Source organism: Hyla sarda, chromosome 4 (genome assembly GCF_029499605.1).
Source record: "Hyla sarda isolate aHylSar1 chromosome 4, aHylSar1.hap1, whole genome shotgun sequence".
NCBI lineage: Eukaryota > Metazoa > Chordata > Amphibia > Anura > Hylidae > Hyla > Hyla sarda.
This window is the reverse complement of record NC_079192.1, coordinates 41184627-41202657: the sequence shown is the minus strand read 5'-3', so window position 1 is coordinate 41202657 and position 18031 is coordinate 41184627. Positions and strand designations below refer to the sequence as shown.

Below are 18031 nucleotides of genomic sequence, written 5' to 3'. Positions count from 1 at the left end.
CTTTGTCAAACCTACCAATTCTGATTTTAGCAACCAAAATTTTTGGAAGGTGAAAGGAGGAAGATATTAGTTTCACCATATTAAAGAAATCCCATAAAGTGGTATAACTTAACCCTGTAGCACCCACCTCTTTTGGCTTCATGTCGTTCTCCTTCCAGTAACAAAGTTCATATTGATATCTAAATTCGGGTTTTTCTGATTGCTCATTTTTCCACTTGACGAGAAAAGTTTCTCCTTTTGTTTTTTCTTCAATGGTGAGGTTCCTGGGCTGCAGTTTAACTAAGAGATTAGAGGAAATGTATTTATCTATATATAGGCGACTACAAAATACACACACAGGCCACTTTATTGGGTAATAAAGTGCTTGTTAAGAAAAATAGCTAACCAGCCAATCACATGGCAGCAACTCAATGCATTTTGGCATGTAGATGTGGTCAAGACAACTTGCTGAAATTCATACTGAGTATCAGACTGGGGAAGAAAGGACATTCCAATGCATTTGAAAGTGGAATGGATGTTGGGGCCCGATGGGCTGGTCTGAGTATTTCAGAAACTGCTGATCTACTTGGATTTTCACACACAACCATCTGTAGGATTTATGGAGATTGAAAAAGAAAACAATATTCAGTGAGCAGCAGTTGTGTGGATGAAAATGCCTTTTTGGTGTCAGATGAGAATGGGCAGACTGGTTCGAGATGACAAAAAAAAAAAAAGGCAACAGTAACTCAAATAGCCACTGGTTACAACCAAGGTATGCAGACTACCATCTCTGAACGCACAACACGTCCACTCTTGAAGCAGATGGGCTACAGCAGCAAAGACCACACCGATACTAGCAAGGTGTATTTAATAAAGTTGCTGGTCAGTGCATATATAGATATATAGATAACTGTTTGTTCTTTTATTACCTACTGTAAACACACAAGGCGACTTCTCAATGTAGAGCATACCTAAACAACTTGGCAGTAGGTGAGGACTGAAATTAAAATCGACTACACTTCTCTGGGCAGCACATGGGTTTTTACCAGGGTACAGGGGAAGCCAATAGACCTTCCTAAACATCTGGGGTGGGGATAGGGGTGTGTGCGTCCAATATCCCCGCCCTCCCTGTGCCGCCAGAGTGAGTGGATCCGGTATGCTGTGATGTCACGGAAGGTCCTAGTTTAGTTACCAGACTAAGACCTTTCTTGACATGATTGCAGGCCGGAGGCTACGAGCCACCAGGAATCCTTTGTTGTTTAGGCCTGATGTAGAGAAAGACAGCCATACATCATGAACAGGCTATAGAAAACTACATGCAAGATAACTTTGACAATCGTTTGCCCTGTATATTGCCAAAGACCCCTTATTAATTGAATTAGCATAGGATTGAGGGGAAAATGGGACATCTGACAAAGAAAACAGAGGTTGCTTTTGTACTTTCAACCTGTACGGGGCTCTGCTATATTAGGGGACAAGGAGGCATTATATATATATATATATATATATATACATTGACCCCTCGACCTACGATGCGCCGACATATGATAATTTCAACATGTGATGGCCTCTCAGAAGCAGCATCAACATACGATGCTTTTGTATGTCGGGGCCATCGCATAAACGGCTATCCGGCAGCGCTGACTGCTTCAGCTGTCACCGGATAGCCGTTTACGGTGCCCCGTGTGGTCCGCTGACGATCACTTACCTGTCCTCGGGGCTCCGGCGCATCCTCTTCGGGATTCCCTGCATCGTCGGCGCTCTCCATTGTTGTCATCACGTCGCTGCGCACACCGTCCCGTCATCCAATAGGAGCGGCGTGCATAGCGACGTGATGGCGACGACGGAGAGAGCGAGGATGCCGGGGAAGCAGAGGCCTTACCGGAGCGTCGGGGACACCCCGGGGACACGGCGACAGCGATGGAAGGCGACATCCCGGGCATCGGTGACAAGCGGTGACGGTCTGGAGCGGCGGGGACAGGTGAGTACAACTTCCTATACCAGTGGTCTTCAACCTGCAGACCTCCAGATGTTGCAAAACTACAACTCCCAGCATGCCCGGACAGCCGTTGGCTGTCCGGGCATGCTGGGTGTTGTAGTTTTGCAACATGTGGAGGTCCGCAGGTTGTAGACCCCTGTCCTATACTTTACATTGCACGGATCCCTCAACATACGATGGTTTCAACAAACGACGGTCCATTTGGAACGGATTACCATCGTATGTTGAGGGACCACTGTATGTGTATATACTACAGTATGTGACATTCATACTAGTGACATAAGCTTCTAGACGGCAATGCAGTCTACATAGCCTAGTTTATATCATATTGCAGCGTGTTGTGGGTTTTGTAACCATGTACCAAGAATGTATTGAGTTTTTATCATAAGAAGCTGGAGTCCTTAAAGGGGTACTCCGCCCCTAGACATCTTATCCCCTATCCAAAGGATAGGGGATAAGATGTCAGATCGCCGCGGTCCCGCTGCTGGGGACCCCGGGGATCGCTGCTGCAGCACCCCGCTATCATTACTGCGCAGAGCGAGTTCGCTCTGCACGTAATGACGGGCAATACAGGGGCCGGAGCATCGTTACATCATGGCTCCGCCCCTTGTGACGTCACGGCCCGCCCCGTCAATATAAGTCTATGGGAGGGGGCGTGGCGGTCGTCACTAAGGGGACGGGCCGTGATGTCATGAGGGGCGGAGCCATGACGTCACGCTGCTCCGGCCCCTGTACCGCCCATCATTACGTGCAGAGCGATCTCGTTCTGTGCTGTAATGATAGCGGGGTGCTGCAGCGGCGATCCCGGGGGTCCCCAGCAGCGGGACCGCGGCGATCTAACATCTTATCCCCTATCCTTTGGATAGGGGATAAAATGCCAGGGGCGGAGTACCCCTTAACAAAACTGGGGGAAAGGTAAGGGTGGACCATCTGTATCTCAACACCCCCTATAGCTACTTTGTCTATGTTACAATGCTACAATGGATTAATAGTCATTCAAATCACTAAGCAAAGTGACTTCAGAACTTACTGTTTTTGCAAATTTTAAACTTTATTAAAGATGTTTCTGATTCCGTGGGCTTAACACTGATGTTGCGAAGCTGAATAGGATTATCACGATCTCCGGCTGTGAAGTTACAGGTACAGAAAAGGTAGGAAGGAATCCCAGGGTTCTTCTGCCAACATCTCGGCTGACAAGCTTCCTCACTGAAGAAAATGCAAAATATTCAGTCTAATCTGATGGCAACATATCATATGTGCTTAAAGCGGTACTCTGGTGAAAAACTTTTTTTTTTTTTTATAAATCAATAAATCAACTGGTGCCAGAAAGTTAAACAGATTTGTAAATTACTTCTATTAAAAAAATCTTAATCCTTCCTGTACTTATTAGCTGCTGAATACTACAGAGGAAGTTCTTTTCTTTTTGGAACACAGAGCTCTCTGCTGACATCGTGAGCACAGTGCTCTCTGCTGACATCTCTGTCCATTTTAGGAACTGTCCAGAGTAAAAGGAAATCCCCATAGCAAACATATGCAGTTCTGGACAGTTCCTAAAATGGACAGAGATGTCAGCAGAGAGCACTGTGCTCATGATGTCAGCAGAGAGCTCTGTGTTGTAAAAAGAAAATAATTTCCGCTGTAGTATTCAGCAGCTAATAAGTACAGGTAGGATTACGTTTTTTAAGAGAAGTAATTTACAAATCTGTTTAACTTTCTGGCACCAGTTGATTTAAAAAAAAAAAAGTTTTTCACCGGAGTACCCCTTTAAATGAGCTATTATCCCATCAACCCCTTTCTGTATTCCATATTAGAGAATTAGGATGTCTGAGGAACCTCTTCAAACCCGCCTCTATGACACAGACAAAGAGTGACGGCTCGTACTATGGCAGATTCATTACATTTTCATGTAAAACAAAGTTGTCCGTTCTCTTAAATGGACATACATATACACAGTAAAATCTCCCTTAGCGGACACCTCCCAGTAGGGGATACTTCCCAATAACAGACAGTTTTTAATTCCCCGACAGAGTCCCATCCGAATAGGGGGCATTCCCAATAGCAGATGAGGACACACCTAATAGGGGGCAAAACACTCCCAATAGGGGACAAAACACACTCAGTAAGGGACAAAGCGCACTCAGTAAGGGACAACCAGGCTTATGTGCCGGCTCTACCTTGTACACAGGACCGCTGTCAGGGGGGTACAGCCAATACATCAGTAAGGGGCCCTGGCCCCTGCTGCGCCCCCCTACAGCAGCCCTGCGCAGAAGCATAAGAACAGTGTTTAAACAGTGGTCTCCTGCTTCTAAACGTCTGCCGGCCACATAATTAGTGTTGAGCGACATAGGCCATATTCGAATTCGCGATATTTCGCGAATATATGGACGAATATTCGTTATATATTTGCTAAATTCGCATATTCGTAATATTCGCGTTTTATTTGCAATTATTAGCATATACAAAAATTAGCATAAGCGAAAATTCGCATATGCGAAAATTCGCACACCAGTCTCACACAATAGTATTAGAGCCTTCTTTACACCACACAAGCTGGAAGCAGAGAGAGGTGATCACTGTGATGTGTACTGTGAAAAAAAAAAAGAATATTCGTAATTACGAATATATAGTGCTATATTCGCGAGCAACACTACACATAATTTGTCCCCCCCCCCGTACCACTTTATTCCCCTTGTGCCAAATCATCCCCCCCTTTATTACCCCTTGCGCGACATCATTTCCCCCTGATTCTCCCTGTGCTATTTCATTCCCCCTTTATTACCCTTTGTGCAAATTCATCACCCCTCTTTAGCACCCCCTGGGCAATTCATCCTCCTTTATGACCCTGTGCCACTTTATTCTCCCTGCGCCATTTCGGCATGCTGGGAATTGTAGTTTTGCAACATCTGGAGGTCCGCAGGTTGAAGACCACTGATGAAGGGATTGACAGGCGGTGATGATGAAGGGGGGGGATGATGATGGGGGTCTAGATGATGACATGGGGGGGGATGTTGTATTTCCCACCCTAGGCTTATAGTCGAGTCAATAACTTTTCCTGGGTTTTTGGGGTGAAATTAGGGGCCTCGGCTTAGATTTGGGTCGGCTTATACTCGAGTATATACGGTATTCTGAAATTTAAAAAAAAAAAATTGATCCATTTATGTGCAAATGGGAAAAACTGTATACATATTCCATACATGTCATATCTTCTGTGCATAGTGAACTGTATAGGACCCCAGAATGTTAACAAATGTGACTACATAAAGATCCATGAAGAGGAAATGGCAGGAAATAGTTGGGATGAAACAATAGACCCTATCACTGTAAGGAATGGGATGGTCTTTGAACTTACTTTCGGTAATACAGAGTGAAGTCTACGGAGTCGGCTACTTCTTGCCTCACCTCCCAGTTACAATTTATCATCCCATCTGCAGAAACTTTACAGTCCAAATCTTTTGGTTTAGCTTCATCTCCTACAAATGTAGATACAGAGGAAAAATAAGAAAAATAGCAATGACAATGTTACAGATGTCCAATATATTATTCAAGTAATATTTCCTTCCTGGCCCACTGGCCCACAAACCACCTAACCACGGCAACCTACTCAAGAGATCAATAATATTTATAGTCATACAAATTCCATATAAAAATGGTCATGCACCATTGGGATTTGTGTGATTTTTTTTTCTCTCCAAAAAGCATTGGTTTGAGATAATGCACCCATCACAAAACTATGTGCCAAGTGTTATGGTGCACAAGCACAGAATTTACTCAATTATGGGCAAAGATGCATACAGCCATGTGTATCCAATGAGCCCAAGCCAAGCTGTAAATGAGCGCTGATCTCGTAGATTACAGAGTCTACTATAGGGTTTGACCAATGGGTGGGTAGGGCCACATGTATGATCATTGGCCACATTTCCCCCCATTACAAAGGGACATGTGCGGCCAATGAGCAAAGATTTATTTATGGGTTAAAACAACCCAATCAGCTAGTCCGTCAGCTGATTTCGGGCCCTATTACAGAGGGTGATATTGGCCTATTTGGCTGATAATTGCCCCATGTAATAGGGTCCTTAGGCTTTAGAAGGCATCAGGGCCAGCATTGTCTACAACCCGAAGAAAGCAAACCCAAGTGATAAGATTAGTTGCCATGCTTGTCTCTCTTCCTGCTCTATGTCAGCAAAACCTGAAGTAACCAACAAATGCATTGAATAACCAGTTGCTGTAATTGTAAATAATCGGATTTCCTTGGAAGATAAGAAAAACATATTGTTACCACCAAAAAAAAAAAAAAAAACAACAAGCAGGAAGTCCTCCCATGATACTGTATACCTAAGAAATACTCTCTGAATGACGATTAAAGGGCCGTGCTGTCGGGCCGGCGTGTGATAAGACGTCACTATCAGGGATAATGGAAGCAACAAGATGTCTGCATTTTACTGATACTGAATATACAAGGTCATGACAAAACTGTGGGTGTACAACATTGTGTACCGTATTTTTCGCCGTATAAGACGCCCTTTTTCTTCCCCAAAACTGGGGGGAAAAAGTCGGTGCATCTTATACGGCGAATACACCCCTATCGCGGCGGTCCCTGCGGCCATCAATGGCTGGGATCCGCAGCTAATACAGGACATCACCGATCGCGGTGATGCCCTGTATTAACCCTTCAGACGCAGCGATCAAAGCTGACCGCCGCGTCTGAAGGGAAAGTGACACTGACCCGGCTGTTCAGTCGGGCTGTTCGGGACCGCCGCGATTTCACCGCGGCGGTCCCGAACAGCCCGACTGAATAGCCGGGTTAGCGCTTACAGGACACCGGGGGGGACCTTACCTGCCTCCTCGGTGTCTTCTCCGTTCAGGGATCCCCTGTATGGCCGTCGCTCTCCTTCCTCGTCATCACGTCGTCGCGTACGTGCGTCGGCGTGCGTAACGACGTGATTGCGGCGACGGAGAGCGAGGATACCCGGCCGGCAGCAGAGACGTTCCGGAGCGACGGGGACACGGCGACAGCGTTGGAGCGACATCCAGGGCAGCGGTGACGGGTCCGGAGCGGCGGGGACACGTGAGTATTACCTCCTCCTGCAGTGCTCTTCAATCTGCGGACCTCCAGATGTTGCAAAACTACAACTCCCAGCATGCCCGGACAGCCAACGGATGTCCGGGCATGCTGGGAGTTGTAGTTTTGCAACATCTGGAGGTCCGCAGGTTGAAGACCACTATTGGGTTCAAAATCTTTATTTTTTTAGATTTTGCCCCAAAAAATTGGGTGCGTCTTATACGCCGGTGCGTCCTATAGGACGAAAAATACGGTAGATTACACTGAAGAAAGTATCTTTATTTTTGGAGAAAAAAACCTTTCACCCCTTAAAAAAAAGTTAACTAAAAAATGTTTATTTGAAAATAAACATAAATATATATGTATACAGTGGGGGGAAAAATAATTTAGTCAGCCACCAATTGTGCAAGTTCTCCCACCTAAAAACATGAGAGACGCCTGTAATATTCATCATAGGTATACCTCAACTATGAGAGACATAATGAGAGAAAGAAATCCATAAAATTACATTGTCTGATTTTGAAAGAATTTTTTTGCAAATAATGGTGGAAAATAAGTATTTGGTCAATAACAAAAATTCATCTCAGTACTTTGTTATAAACCCTTTGTTGGCAATGACAGAGGTCAAATGTTTTCTGTAAGACTTCACAAGGTTTTCACACTCTGTTGCCGGTATTTTGGCCGATTCCTCCATGCAGATCTCCTCTAGAGCAGTGATGTTTTGGGGCTGTCACTGGGCAACATGGACTTTCAACTCCCTCCAAAGGTTTTCTCTGGGGTTGAGATCTGGAGACTGGCTAGGCCACTCCTGGCCCTTGAAATACTTCTTGCGAAACCACTCCTTCGTTGCCCGGGCGATGGGTTTGGGATCACTGTCGTGCTGAAAGACCCAGCCACTTTTCATCTTCAATGTCCTTGCTGAAGGAAGGAGGTTTTCACTCAAAATCTCACGATACATGGCCCCATTCATTCTTTCCTTTACACGGATCAGTCGTCCTGGTCCCTTAGCAGAAAAACAGCCCCAAAACATGATGTTTCCACTCCCATGCTTCACAGTAGGTATGGTGTTCTTTGGATGCAACTCAGCATTCTTTCTCCTCCAAACACAAGTTGAGTTTTTACCAAAAAGTTCTACTTTGATTTCATCTGACCATGTAACATTCTCCCAATACTCTTCTGGATCATCCAAATGCTCTCTAGCAAACTTCAGAGGGGCCGGACATGTACTGGCTTAACCAGAGGGACAAATCTGGCACTGCATGATTTGAGTCACTGGCAGCATAGTGTGTTACTGATGGAAGGCTTTGTTATTTTGGTACCAGCACTCTGCAGGTCATTCACTAGGTCCCCCCCCCCCCCCTTGTGGTTCTGGGATTTTGGCTCACCGTACTTGCGATAATTATGACACCATGAGATCTTGCGTATAGCCCCAGATCGAGGGAGATTACTAGTGGTCTTGTATGTCTTCCATTTTCTAATAATTGCTCCCACAGTTGATTTCTTTACACTAAGCTGCTTAGCTGTTGCAGATTCAGTCTTCCCAGCCTGGTGCAGGTCTACAATTTTGTTTCTGGTGTCCTTCGACAGCTCTTTGGTCTTGGCCATAGTGGAGTTTGTAGTGTGACTGTTTGAGGTTGTGGACAGGAGTCTTTTATACTGATAACAAGTACAAACAGGAGCCATTAATACAGGTAACGAGTGGAGGACAGAGGAGACTCTTAAAGTTACAGGTCTGTGAGAGTCAGAAATCTTGCTTGTAGGTGACCAAATACTTATTTTACCGAGGAATTTACCAATGAATTCACAAGATTTCCTACAATGTTATTGTTGTTGCTTTTGTTGCACCAGTCCATAAAAGGGACACTGTGGAGCTGGAAAGGGTGCAGAGACACGCGACTAAACTAATATGGGGCATGGAACATCTTAGCTATGAGGAGCGATTAAAGGAGTTACAATTGTTTAGTCTTGAGAAGAGACGTTTAAGGGGGGATATGATAAACGTATATAAGTATATTAATGGCCCATACAAAAAATATGGAGAAAAACTGTTCCATGTTAAATACCCCCCCAAAGGACGAGGGGGCACTCCCTCCGTCTGGAGAAGAAAAGGTTTAGTCTCAAGGGGCGACACGCCTTCTTTACCATAAGAACTGTGAACTTATGGAACAGTCTACCTCAGGAACTGGTCATGGCAGGAAGATTTAACAGCTTTAAAACAGGGTTAGATACATTCCTGGAACAAAATAACATTAATGCTTATGAAGAAATATAAAATCCCATCCCTTCCCCAATATCACGCCACACCCCTACCCTTCAATTCCCTGGTTGAACTTGATGGACGTATGTCTTTTTTCAACCGTACTAACTATGTAACTATGTAATCTGATTTCCTGTATTCTTACCCTCCCATTCTGTCTCTTATAGTTGAGGTATACTTATGATGATAGGGGATAAGATGACTGATCCCGGGAGTCCCCCCGCTGGGAACCCCCACGTTCTCCCTTCTGCTCCCGGCGTTCGTTTAGAGCGTTGGGTGCAGCGCCAGAGGCTCATTACGTCACGGTCACGGCCCCTCAATGTAAGCCTATAGGAGGGGGCGTGACACGCCCTCTCCCATAGACTTGCATTGAGGGGGCATTACTGTGACGTCACAAGCTTCTGCCCTGCATCACCAGTCATCCAGCACAGAGCAAAGTTCGTTCGCTCCGTGCACCAGATGTCTGGGGTGCCGCAGCCGAGATCGCGAGGGTCCCCAGCAGCGGGACCCCTTTAAGGGCTGGTCCTGCAGGACTCCTGCTAATTGGAACTGTGTTCCTGCTGTGGAAAAAGTGCAGGAACTCCGTTCCCATGAGTTCCTGCTGTACTTGAGCCCTGTATGCATATATATATATATATATATATATATATATATATATATATACATATATATATATATATCTATATACTCAATCAGGGCTCTATGACAGCAGCCTAATGAAGCCTGCACTAAGCCTATTCTATGGAGCTTTGTTATAATGCAGGTTACTGTACAGAGATGGACATATAGCACATTTAGGGGGGAATTTATAATTGGTTTTACCCTGATTTTGTGGTGTACATTTGTCTCACAGATTGTCTCAGATGCTGTTTTGAGACTTTTCATTTCGACATTTGCTTTATAAGGTTTTTCTAAAAGAACATACCAAGTCATGACTTCAGGTGATATCATGCAGTGGTAAGGAATTCATGATATGTGACTTTTCAGTTTGTCACATCTTTTGTCGCAACTGCGCTAAATTAGGCGCAAATTTACACCAGCCCTGACTTGGCTTACAAAACTGACTGCAAACAGCATTATTAAAATGTCACACGGTAAAAAGTCGCAGAGGGGAGCCATACAAAGTGGTGTACTGAAGTAAGAAATGTGATCCGCACCAGATTTATCACTTGCCCTGCACCATTTAAGAAATCTGGTGCAGGTTCACAGTTTCCACCACATTAATTAATCGGGTAAAAAGACATTCACCGACCCCTGAGAACCAGATAAGACGTCATCAGAAAGTTTTTTTAATGTAAATAAACAAGTACACATAAAAAAGCAGCAACAGGAAGCCCAGGGGCATGGAGGCAAAAACTGGATGGAGCTAGCAGCTAAGGGAATGGGAGAGATAACAAATAATGGTCTATTCTAATAAGAAATAAGGGTCGGACACCCACTTTAGGTCTAGTCCAATGACCCCCCGGCCTACGATGGCCCCGACATACGATCATTTCAACATACGATGGCCTCTCAGAGGCAGCATCAACATACGATGCTTTCGTATGTCGGGGCCATCGGATAAACGGCTATCCGGCAGGGCAGACTGCTTCAGCTGCCACCGGATAGCCGCTTACGGTGCCCAGTGTGGTCCGCTGACGATCACTCACCTGTCCTCGGGGCTCCGGCGCGTCCTCTTCGGGATCCCCTGCATCTTCGGCGCTCTCCATCGTCTTCATCACGTCCAATAGGAGCGGCGTGCGTAGTGACGTGATTCCGGCGACGGAGAGCGAGGATGCCGGGGAAGCAGAGGCCTTGCCGGAGCGTCGGGGACACCCCGAGGACGCGGCGACAGCGATGGAAGGCGACATACAGGACAGCGGTGACGAGCGGTGACGGTCTGGAGCGGCGGGAACAGGTGAGTGTAACCTCCAATACCAGTGGTCTTCAACCTGCGGACCTCCAGATGTTGCAAAACTACAACTCCCAGCATGCCCGGACAGCCGTTGGCTGTCCGGGCATGCTGGGTGTTGTAGTTTTGCAACATCTGGAGGTCCGCAGGTTGTAGACCACTGTCCTATACTTTACATTGCACGGATCCCTCAACATACGATGGTTTCAAGAAACGATGGTCCATTTGGAACGGATTACCATCGTATGTTGAGGGACCACTGTATTCTTAAACCATGAGCTGCAGAGAGATAGGCCACGATGTTTGTGACACTTACCTGCGTTAGACACATTAAGGCGAGCCTCCAGATCTCTGTCTGGTTGAAGTATTAAATGTATTTCACTGTAAAGGGTCCAAGTAACCTTCTTGTGACATGTCCGGGTTAGGTGAGTTGGTGTAATCTTCACTGGTTCCATCTTCTCACACATAGGGCTAAGAATATAAATATTGAAGTTATACAGATGCAAAATGTATTCTCATAAGACCGATCTCTACACACTCGAATACAGGAATTCCTCACATATGCTGAAATGCCTTTAAAGGGGTATTTCGGTGGAAAACTATTAAAAATTTTTTTTTTCAAATCAACTGTTGGCAGAAAGATGTACAGATTTGCAAATTACTTCTATTAAAAATCTTAAAGGGGTACTCTACTGCTCAGCATTTGGAACAAACTGTTCTGAACGCTGGAGCCGGCTCCGGGAGCTCGTGATGTCATATCCCCACCCCCTCATTACATCATGCCCCGCCCCCTCAATGCAAGTCTATGAGAGGGGGCGAGGTGGATGTCAGACAATATTTTTTGAGTTTGAAGATAAGTAGATATCCTTGAGCCATGCCTCATTGGGATAGTCTTCCATGACAGTATCTGCCAGACAAAGACACTTAAAGGGATACTCCGGTGCTCCAGCGTCCTGAATATTTTGTTCAGAATGCTCAGAGCTGGAAGCCGTGATCGGGACATCATGGCCACGCCCCCTTGTGCCATCACACCCCGCCCTATCCCTTCATGTCTATGGGAGGGGCCATGTCGGGAGACACTCCCGCTCCCATAGACATGAATGGAGGGGGTGTGGCATGACATCACGAGGGGTGTGTCCATGACATCCCGATGACTGCCGCAGGAACCCCGCGTTTGTTTAGAATGCCCAGTGCTGCGGGAGATCGCAGGGGCCCCGGCAGCAGGACCCCCCCGATCAGACATCTTATCCCCTTTCGATAGGGGATAAGATGTCTAGCAGCGCAGTACCCCTTCAAGGCCCTTTTACATTGGTTGACTATCAAGCTTGGGAGCATTTCTAGGAACACTAGTTCCCGATAATCGGCCTATGTAAAAGGGCCAGAGATCAGATGAGCAAATGTTAGTCGGCTGATTGGTTCGGCTTTTGGGCTTTTGCAATAGGCGCAGTATCAACCTGTCTAAAAGGACCTTTAAAGCTAAATTCAAGTCACACTCCAGCAGGAAAGTCTAGGACTATGAAGGTGCTGTGAAAATGTTAAAAGTTATTCCCCCCCCCCCCCCCCTATTCTGATGAACAGGACTCATGCATGGAACTTGCTGGGCATTAATTAGTTGCCTCAGCAACCGTACCATCCAACATGAGCTGCAGCTTTCAACATAAATCTTTGATCTTTGGAAGATTACTACTATAGGAGGAACTAAGGAGCCACTATCTCTGTGTGGGACATTAAGGATGACACTATTACTATGTGGTAAAGTGTCTATCACTATTACTATTTGGTAAAGTGAATGCCTTTAATAAGAGAAGACGTCACCTGTGAGTCATTGGATGTAACTGCACTGTAATCACTTATGTCAGGTCTTCAGCAAGATTATATTCTGCTGAGTGTCAGAGTAGCAAACATTGTACTTTCACACCCAGGGTATTGTACTTTGGAATTATTATTGACAACATAGATTAGTTTTCAAAAACTAGAGAAGGATGTGATTTACCCTGTTGTTCTTTCCTCTAAAGTCATGTTCACAAACTGTGTAGAATTCCAGCTTTCTGACCATGAGCAGGTTACAATACCTTCCGAATACTGCATAACACAGGACAGACTGTCCTTTACCTTGGAACCTGGGTATAGAAAATAAAGGTTAGGGGCAGCATAGAAGATTCTATATACAGTATATGGTTGTCAAGCTAAGGTAACATGGTCAGGCCATTATACACAGAGGCTTAAGTCCACCTTAGCTGCAAAAGTGATAAAGAGACCTAATGGGCCACTATGAGGCCTGGGGCTTAGCTCTACGAATGCAGAGGGAGCAGTAACAGATGTTCTGTGGAGCCTAAGGGGGTCCAAAATGTCCCCAGCTCTATAAATAACATATGGAGGACCCTGGCACAGATTTTGCATTGGGGTCCAAGTGTCTGGCAGCGTCCTTGTAATGACACATAATAACACAGTTCACAAGGAAATAAGCATTGTCGTTATTACTGTCATTGTTACTTAAGCATCTTAACAGGAAACTTCAAACACTGATAGCTATCTCGATGCAGATATGGCGTAAGATATTAAAAGTGGTTTGTTTCAAATTTTTCATACATTAAAGAAGTTGAGCTGTGCAAAATTAAAGGAGTACTCCGCTGCTCAGCGTTTGGAACAAACTGTTCCGAACGCTGGAGTCGTGATGTCATAGCCCCGCCCCCTCGTGACGTCATACCCCGCCCCCTCGATGAAAGTCTATGGGAGGGGGCGTGACAGCCATCAAGCCCCCTCCCATAGACTCGCATTGAAGGGGCGGGTGTGATGTCATAAGGGGGCGGGGCTATGACATCACAAACTCCCGGCTCCAGCGTTCGGAACAGTTTGTTCCAAACGCTGAGCAGGGGAGTACCGCTTTAAAGAAAAAAAATCTGCTTTTTTTTCCCATGAACTGGACTGGACTGCAACACCAGACTCAGGACCAGTAGAGAACCCTGTAGAAGAATATGTGAGGCCCTCCCTTACCAAGAGGAAGGTATTTTTTCACTTTTAGCACTTTATTTTTTTGAATGCATCCTGTGGCTTTGAACATCATTGGTGTCCACTGGTTTAGTATAATAGCTGATATATCTGATGTTTAACAGGCCATTGTTTTTTACCCCTTGTGTACCCTCGAACCCAACAAACGAGTAAATGTTAATTTCTTGGCTGACTGCGCAGATCATGAAGCTACCCATGTAGTCCAACGATGTGCTGCCAACAAGTGAACGGCAGTATGATAATTGGCCCGTATTTAGGATTATTTTAATGAGCAAATATCTGTTCTAAAATGTATCATATATATTCATAACCTACTTTGTGATGGACAAGTGATTGTGAGATGAGCCAGTGTTAAAGCGGACCTGTCAACAGGAAAACAAGGGTGTAAAAAAAAGCCCAAAGCTAGAAATATCTACTCATCAAGATTCTGGGAATATCTTCTTTATCTCCATAGTCTATTCCATCAATGAGATTAAAGGGGTACTCCACTGCTCAGCGTTTGGAGCAAACTGTTCCGAACGCTGGACCCGGCGCTGGGAGCTTTTGACGTCATGCCCTGCCCCCTCGATGCAAGTCTATGGGAGGGGGCGTGACAGCCGTCAAGCCCCCTCCCATAGACTTGCATTGAGGGGGTGGGGCGTGACATAATGAAGGGGCGTGGCTATGACATCACAAGCTCCCAGCGCCAACTCCAGCATTCGGAACAGTTTGTTGCAAGCACTGCGCAGTGGAGTACCCCTTTCAGCCATTTTGTTATTAAGCAAGTTAGGCATAGGGGGGCGTTCCACAGCATGGCAAGAGTACAAGTCCAGCCTGTGTCCTTTTATCACAAATCCTGGCCCACTTACATCCGCATACGCTGTTTCTAAAGTAGACATCCACTAGATACAGAGGATGTAGGTTGGACTTACCATGGCTCCTGCTGTGCTGGGGAACAACCCTTGGGCACCTTAGCCTCAGTTGCATAGTAACAAAATGCCCTATATTTTGCCGCTGGAAAGGATTATGGAGATAAAAAAAACGTATGCCCAAAATCCTGATGACTAGCCGTATCTAGCCATGTGCATATTTATACCCTTGTCCTGTCTCACTGCCTCAATCACATTGTAGTTCAAATAGTTGTGTGTTGTTTGGTTTTATACGTTTTTCTTTTTCGGTTGTTTCACCCTTTTACTATATTTTTAACTTCAAATCACACAAAAGCTTTGGTGAGACAAAAAACCTGCTGTATCAGTGAAGAAAGAAAACTCAGTGACTTGCCTGTTGTCGAGTACATGTGTTTTTACATTATGACTGTTGCTTTGATGTAGATTTTACACAGCAAACTGTTTGACTTTTTGTTCTTTGTTGTTTTTATGGGAGTTATTATGAAGGCTGAAACTCCCTTCCTAATCCCTCCCTATGATCTTTATAGGTCAGTCTCAGGTTATGTTGGGAATTTCACAGAATCAGCACCAGCATGTCGGGAACTTTCCACTATTTTTGTACACTGCAGGTACAATAAGGCTGGGTTCACATATATCTGGCGTCTGGCATACGTAATCCCAGCCTAAATCTCAACACAACTGATCCCACAACTGATGACAACATGCATCAGTTGTGTAGCATCCGGCGTCCATTGTTTCTGCACGCCGAACAGGGGAACACAGTAAGCTGCGTGCCACTGTCCGGTGCCATTGCTGTGTGCCACTGTCCGGTGCCATTGCTGCGTGCCACTGTCCGGTGCCATTGCTGCGTGCCACTGTCCGGTGCCATTGCTGCGTGCCACTGTCCAACCATCCAGCATCCAAATTGAGAATGGGTTCAGTTCCAGAATCAGTTTCCCTCTGATGCTTTTTAGCAATCAAGGGAGAGAAAAGATGACTGACGCAGGACATATGTAAATGAGCCTTAAAGGGGTACTCCGGTTTAAATGAACTGGTGCCAGAACGTTAAACAGATTTGTAAATTGCTTCTATTAAAAAAATCTTTATCCTTCCAGTACTTTTTAGCAGCTGTATGCTACAGAGGAAATTATTTTGCTTTTTGAATTTCTTTTTTGTCTTGTCCACAGTGCTCTCTGCTGACACATCTGTCCGTGTCAGGTACTGTCAAGAGTAGCATATGTTTGCTATGGGGATTTTCTCCTGCTCTGGACAGTTCCTGATACAGGTATCAGATGTCAGCAGAGAGCACTGTGGACAAGACAAAAAAGAAATTAAAAAAGAAAAGAATTTCTTCTGTAGCATACAGCTGCTAAAAAGTACTGGAAGGAATAATATTTTTTAATAGAAGTAATTTACAAATCTGAATAACAAGAAGAAGCGCCACACACCAGCGCCGACGCCGAGACCCGGCATCCCGTTACAGCCACCAGACTTCCAGGTTCGACTGTCCTTGCTTTGCGGTGAGTGCACGTATGCGCTTCTTCTTGTTATTCATATGGTATTCTTCACACTATTGTACGTGCACCCCGCAGGACAGACTGTCAGAGGTCGCTGAGGACCGCTTCATATACATATTGTTACGCCGAGCGCTCCGGGTCCCTGCTCCTCCCCGAAGCGCTCGCAGCGTTTCTCTCCCTGCAGTGCCCCGGTCAGCGGGTCTGAGCGCTGCACTGACATTGCCGGCGGGGATGCGATTCGCATAGCGGGACGCGCCCGCCTGCGAATCGCATCCCAAGTCACTTACCTGTCCCAGTCCCCGACTGTCATGCTCTGGCGCGCGCGGCTCCGCTCTCTAGGGCGCGCGCGCGCCAGCTCTCTGAGATTTAAAGGGCCAGTGCACCAATGATGGTGCTTGGCCCAATCACCCTGATTCCTTGCACCTGTTCCATGCCCTACTTATACCTCACTTCCCCTGCACCCCCTTGCCAGATCTTGTTGCCTTGTGCCTTGAGAAAGCTTTACTGTGTTACCCATACTGTGTTCCAGACCTCCTGCTATTCCACCTTTGACTACGAACCTTGCCGCCTGTCCCGACCTTCTGCTACTTCTGACCTTGCTCTTGTCTACTCCTTTGTACCGCGCTTATCTCAGCAGTCAGAGAGGTTGAGCCGTTGCCAGTGGATACGACCTGGTTGCTACCGCCGCTGCAAGACCATCCCGTTTTGCGGCGGGCTCTGGTGAATACCAGTAGCAACTTAGAACCGGTCCACCGACACGGTCCACGCCAATCCCTCTCTGGCACAGAGGATCCACCTCCAGCATGCCGAATCGTGACAGTAGATCCGGCCATGGATCCCGCTGAGGTTCCCCTGCCAGTTGTCTCTGACCTCACCACGGTGGTCGCCCAGCAATCCCGACAGATCACCCATCTAAGTCACCAGCTGTCGGAAGTGTCCACCATGGTACAGCAACTTCAGTCGCAGCTACAGCATCTGCAACAGTAGCTACCATCTCCTCCACCAGCTCCTGCACCTCCTCCGCAGCGAGTGGCCGCTCCTAACCTCCGCTTGTCCCTGCCGGACAAATTTGATGGGGACTCTAGACTCTGCCGTGGTTTTCTGTCACAATGTTCCCTACATTTGGAGATGTTGTCGGATCAATTTCCTACACAACGGTCGAAGGTGGCTTTCGTGGTCAGTCTCCTGTCTGGGAAGGCTTTGTCTTGGGCCACACCGCTCTGGGACTGCGATGACCCTGTCACCGCCTCTGTGCACTCCTTCTTCTCTGAGGTTTGCATTGTCTTCGAGGAACCAGCCCGAGCTTCTTCTGCCGAGACTGCCCTGCTGAACCTGGTCCAGGGTAATTCTTCAGTAGGCGAGTACGCCATCCGATTTCGTACTCTCGCTTCCGAATTATCTTGGAACAACGAGGCTCTCTGCGCGACCTTTAAAAAAGGCCTATCCAGTAACAT

General features: G+C 46.3%; 1 protein-coding gene across 5 annotated transcripts in view; it reads right to left on the bottom strand.

The window, feature by feature from the left end:
* Nucleotides 1-18031, bottom strand: part of LOC130367819 (cytokine receptor common subunit beta-like) — a 198656-nt gene that overhangs the window by 22465 nt on the left and 158160 nt on the right. For all 5 annotated transcript variants that reach the window (XM_056570644.1, XM_056570645.1, XM_056570648.1 and 2 more), the window contains exons 3-7: nt 13179-13305; nt 11502-11656; nt 5328-5448; nt 3009-3184; nt 128-279 (exon numbers count right to left, since the gene is read on the bottom strand). In XM_056570644.1, coding sequence (XP_056426619.1) covers nt 128-279; nt 3009-3184; nt 5328-5448; nt 11502-11656; nt 13179-13305 — 731 coding nt within the window. The remainder of the gene's footprint in view (nt 1-127; nt 280-3008; nt 3185-5327; nt 5449-11501; nt 11657-13178; nt 13306-18031) is intronic.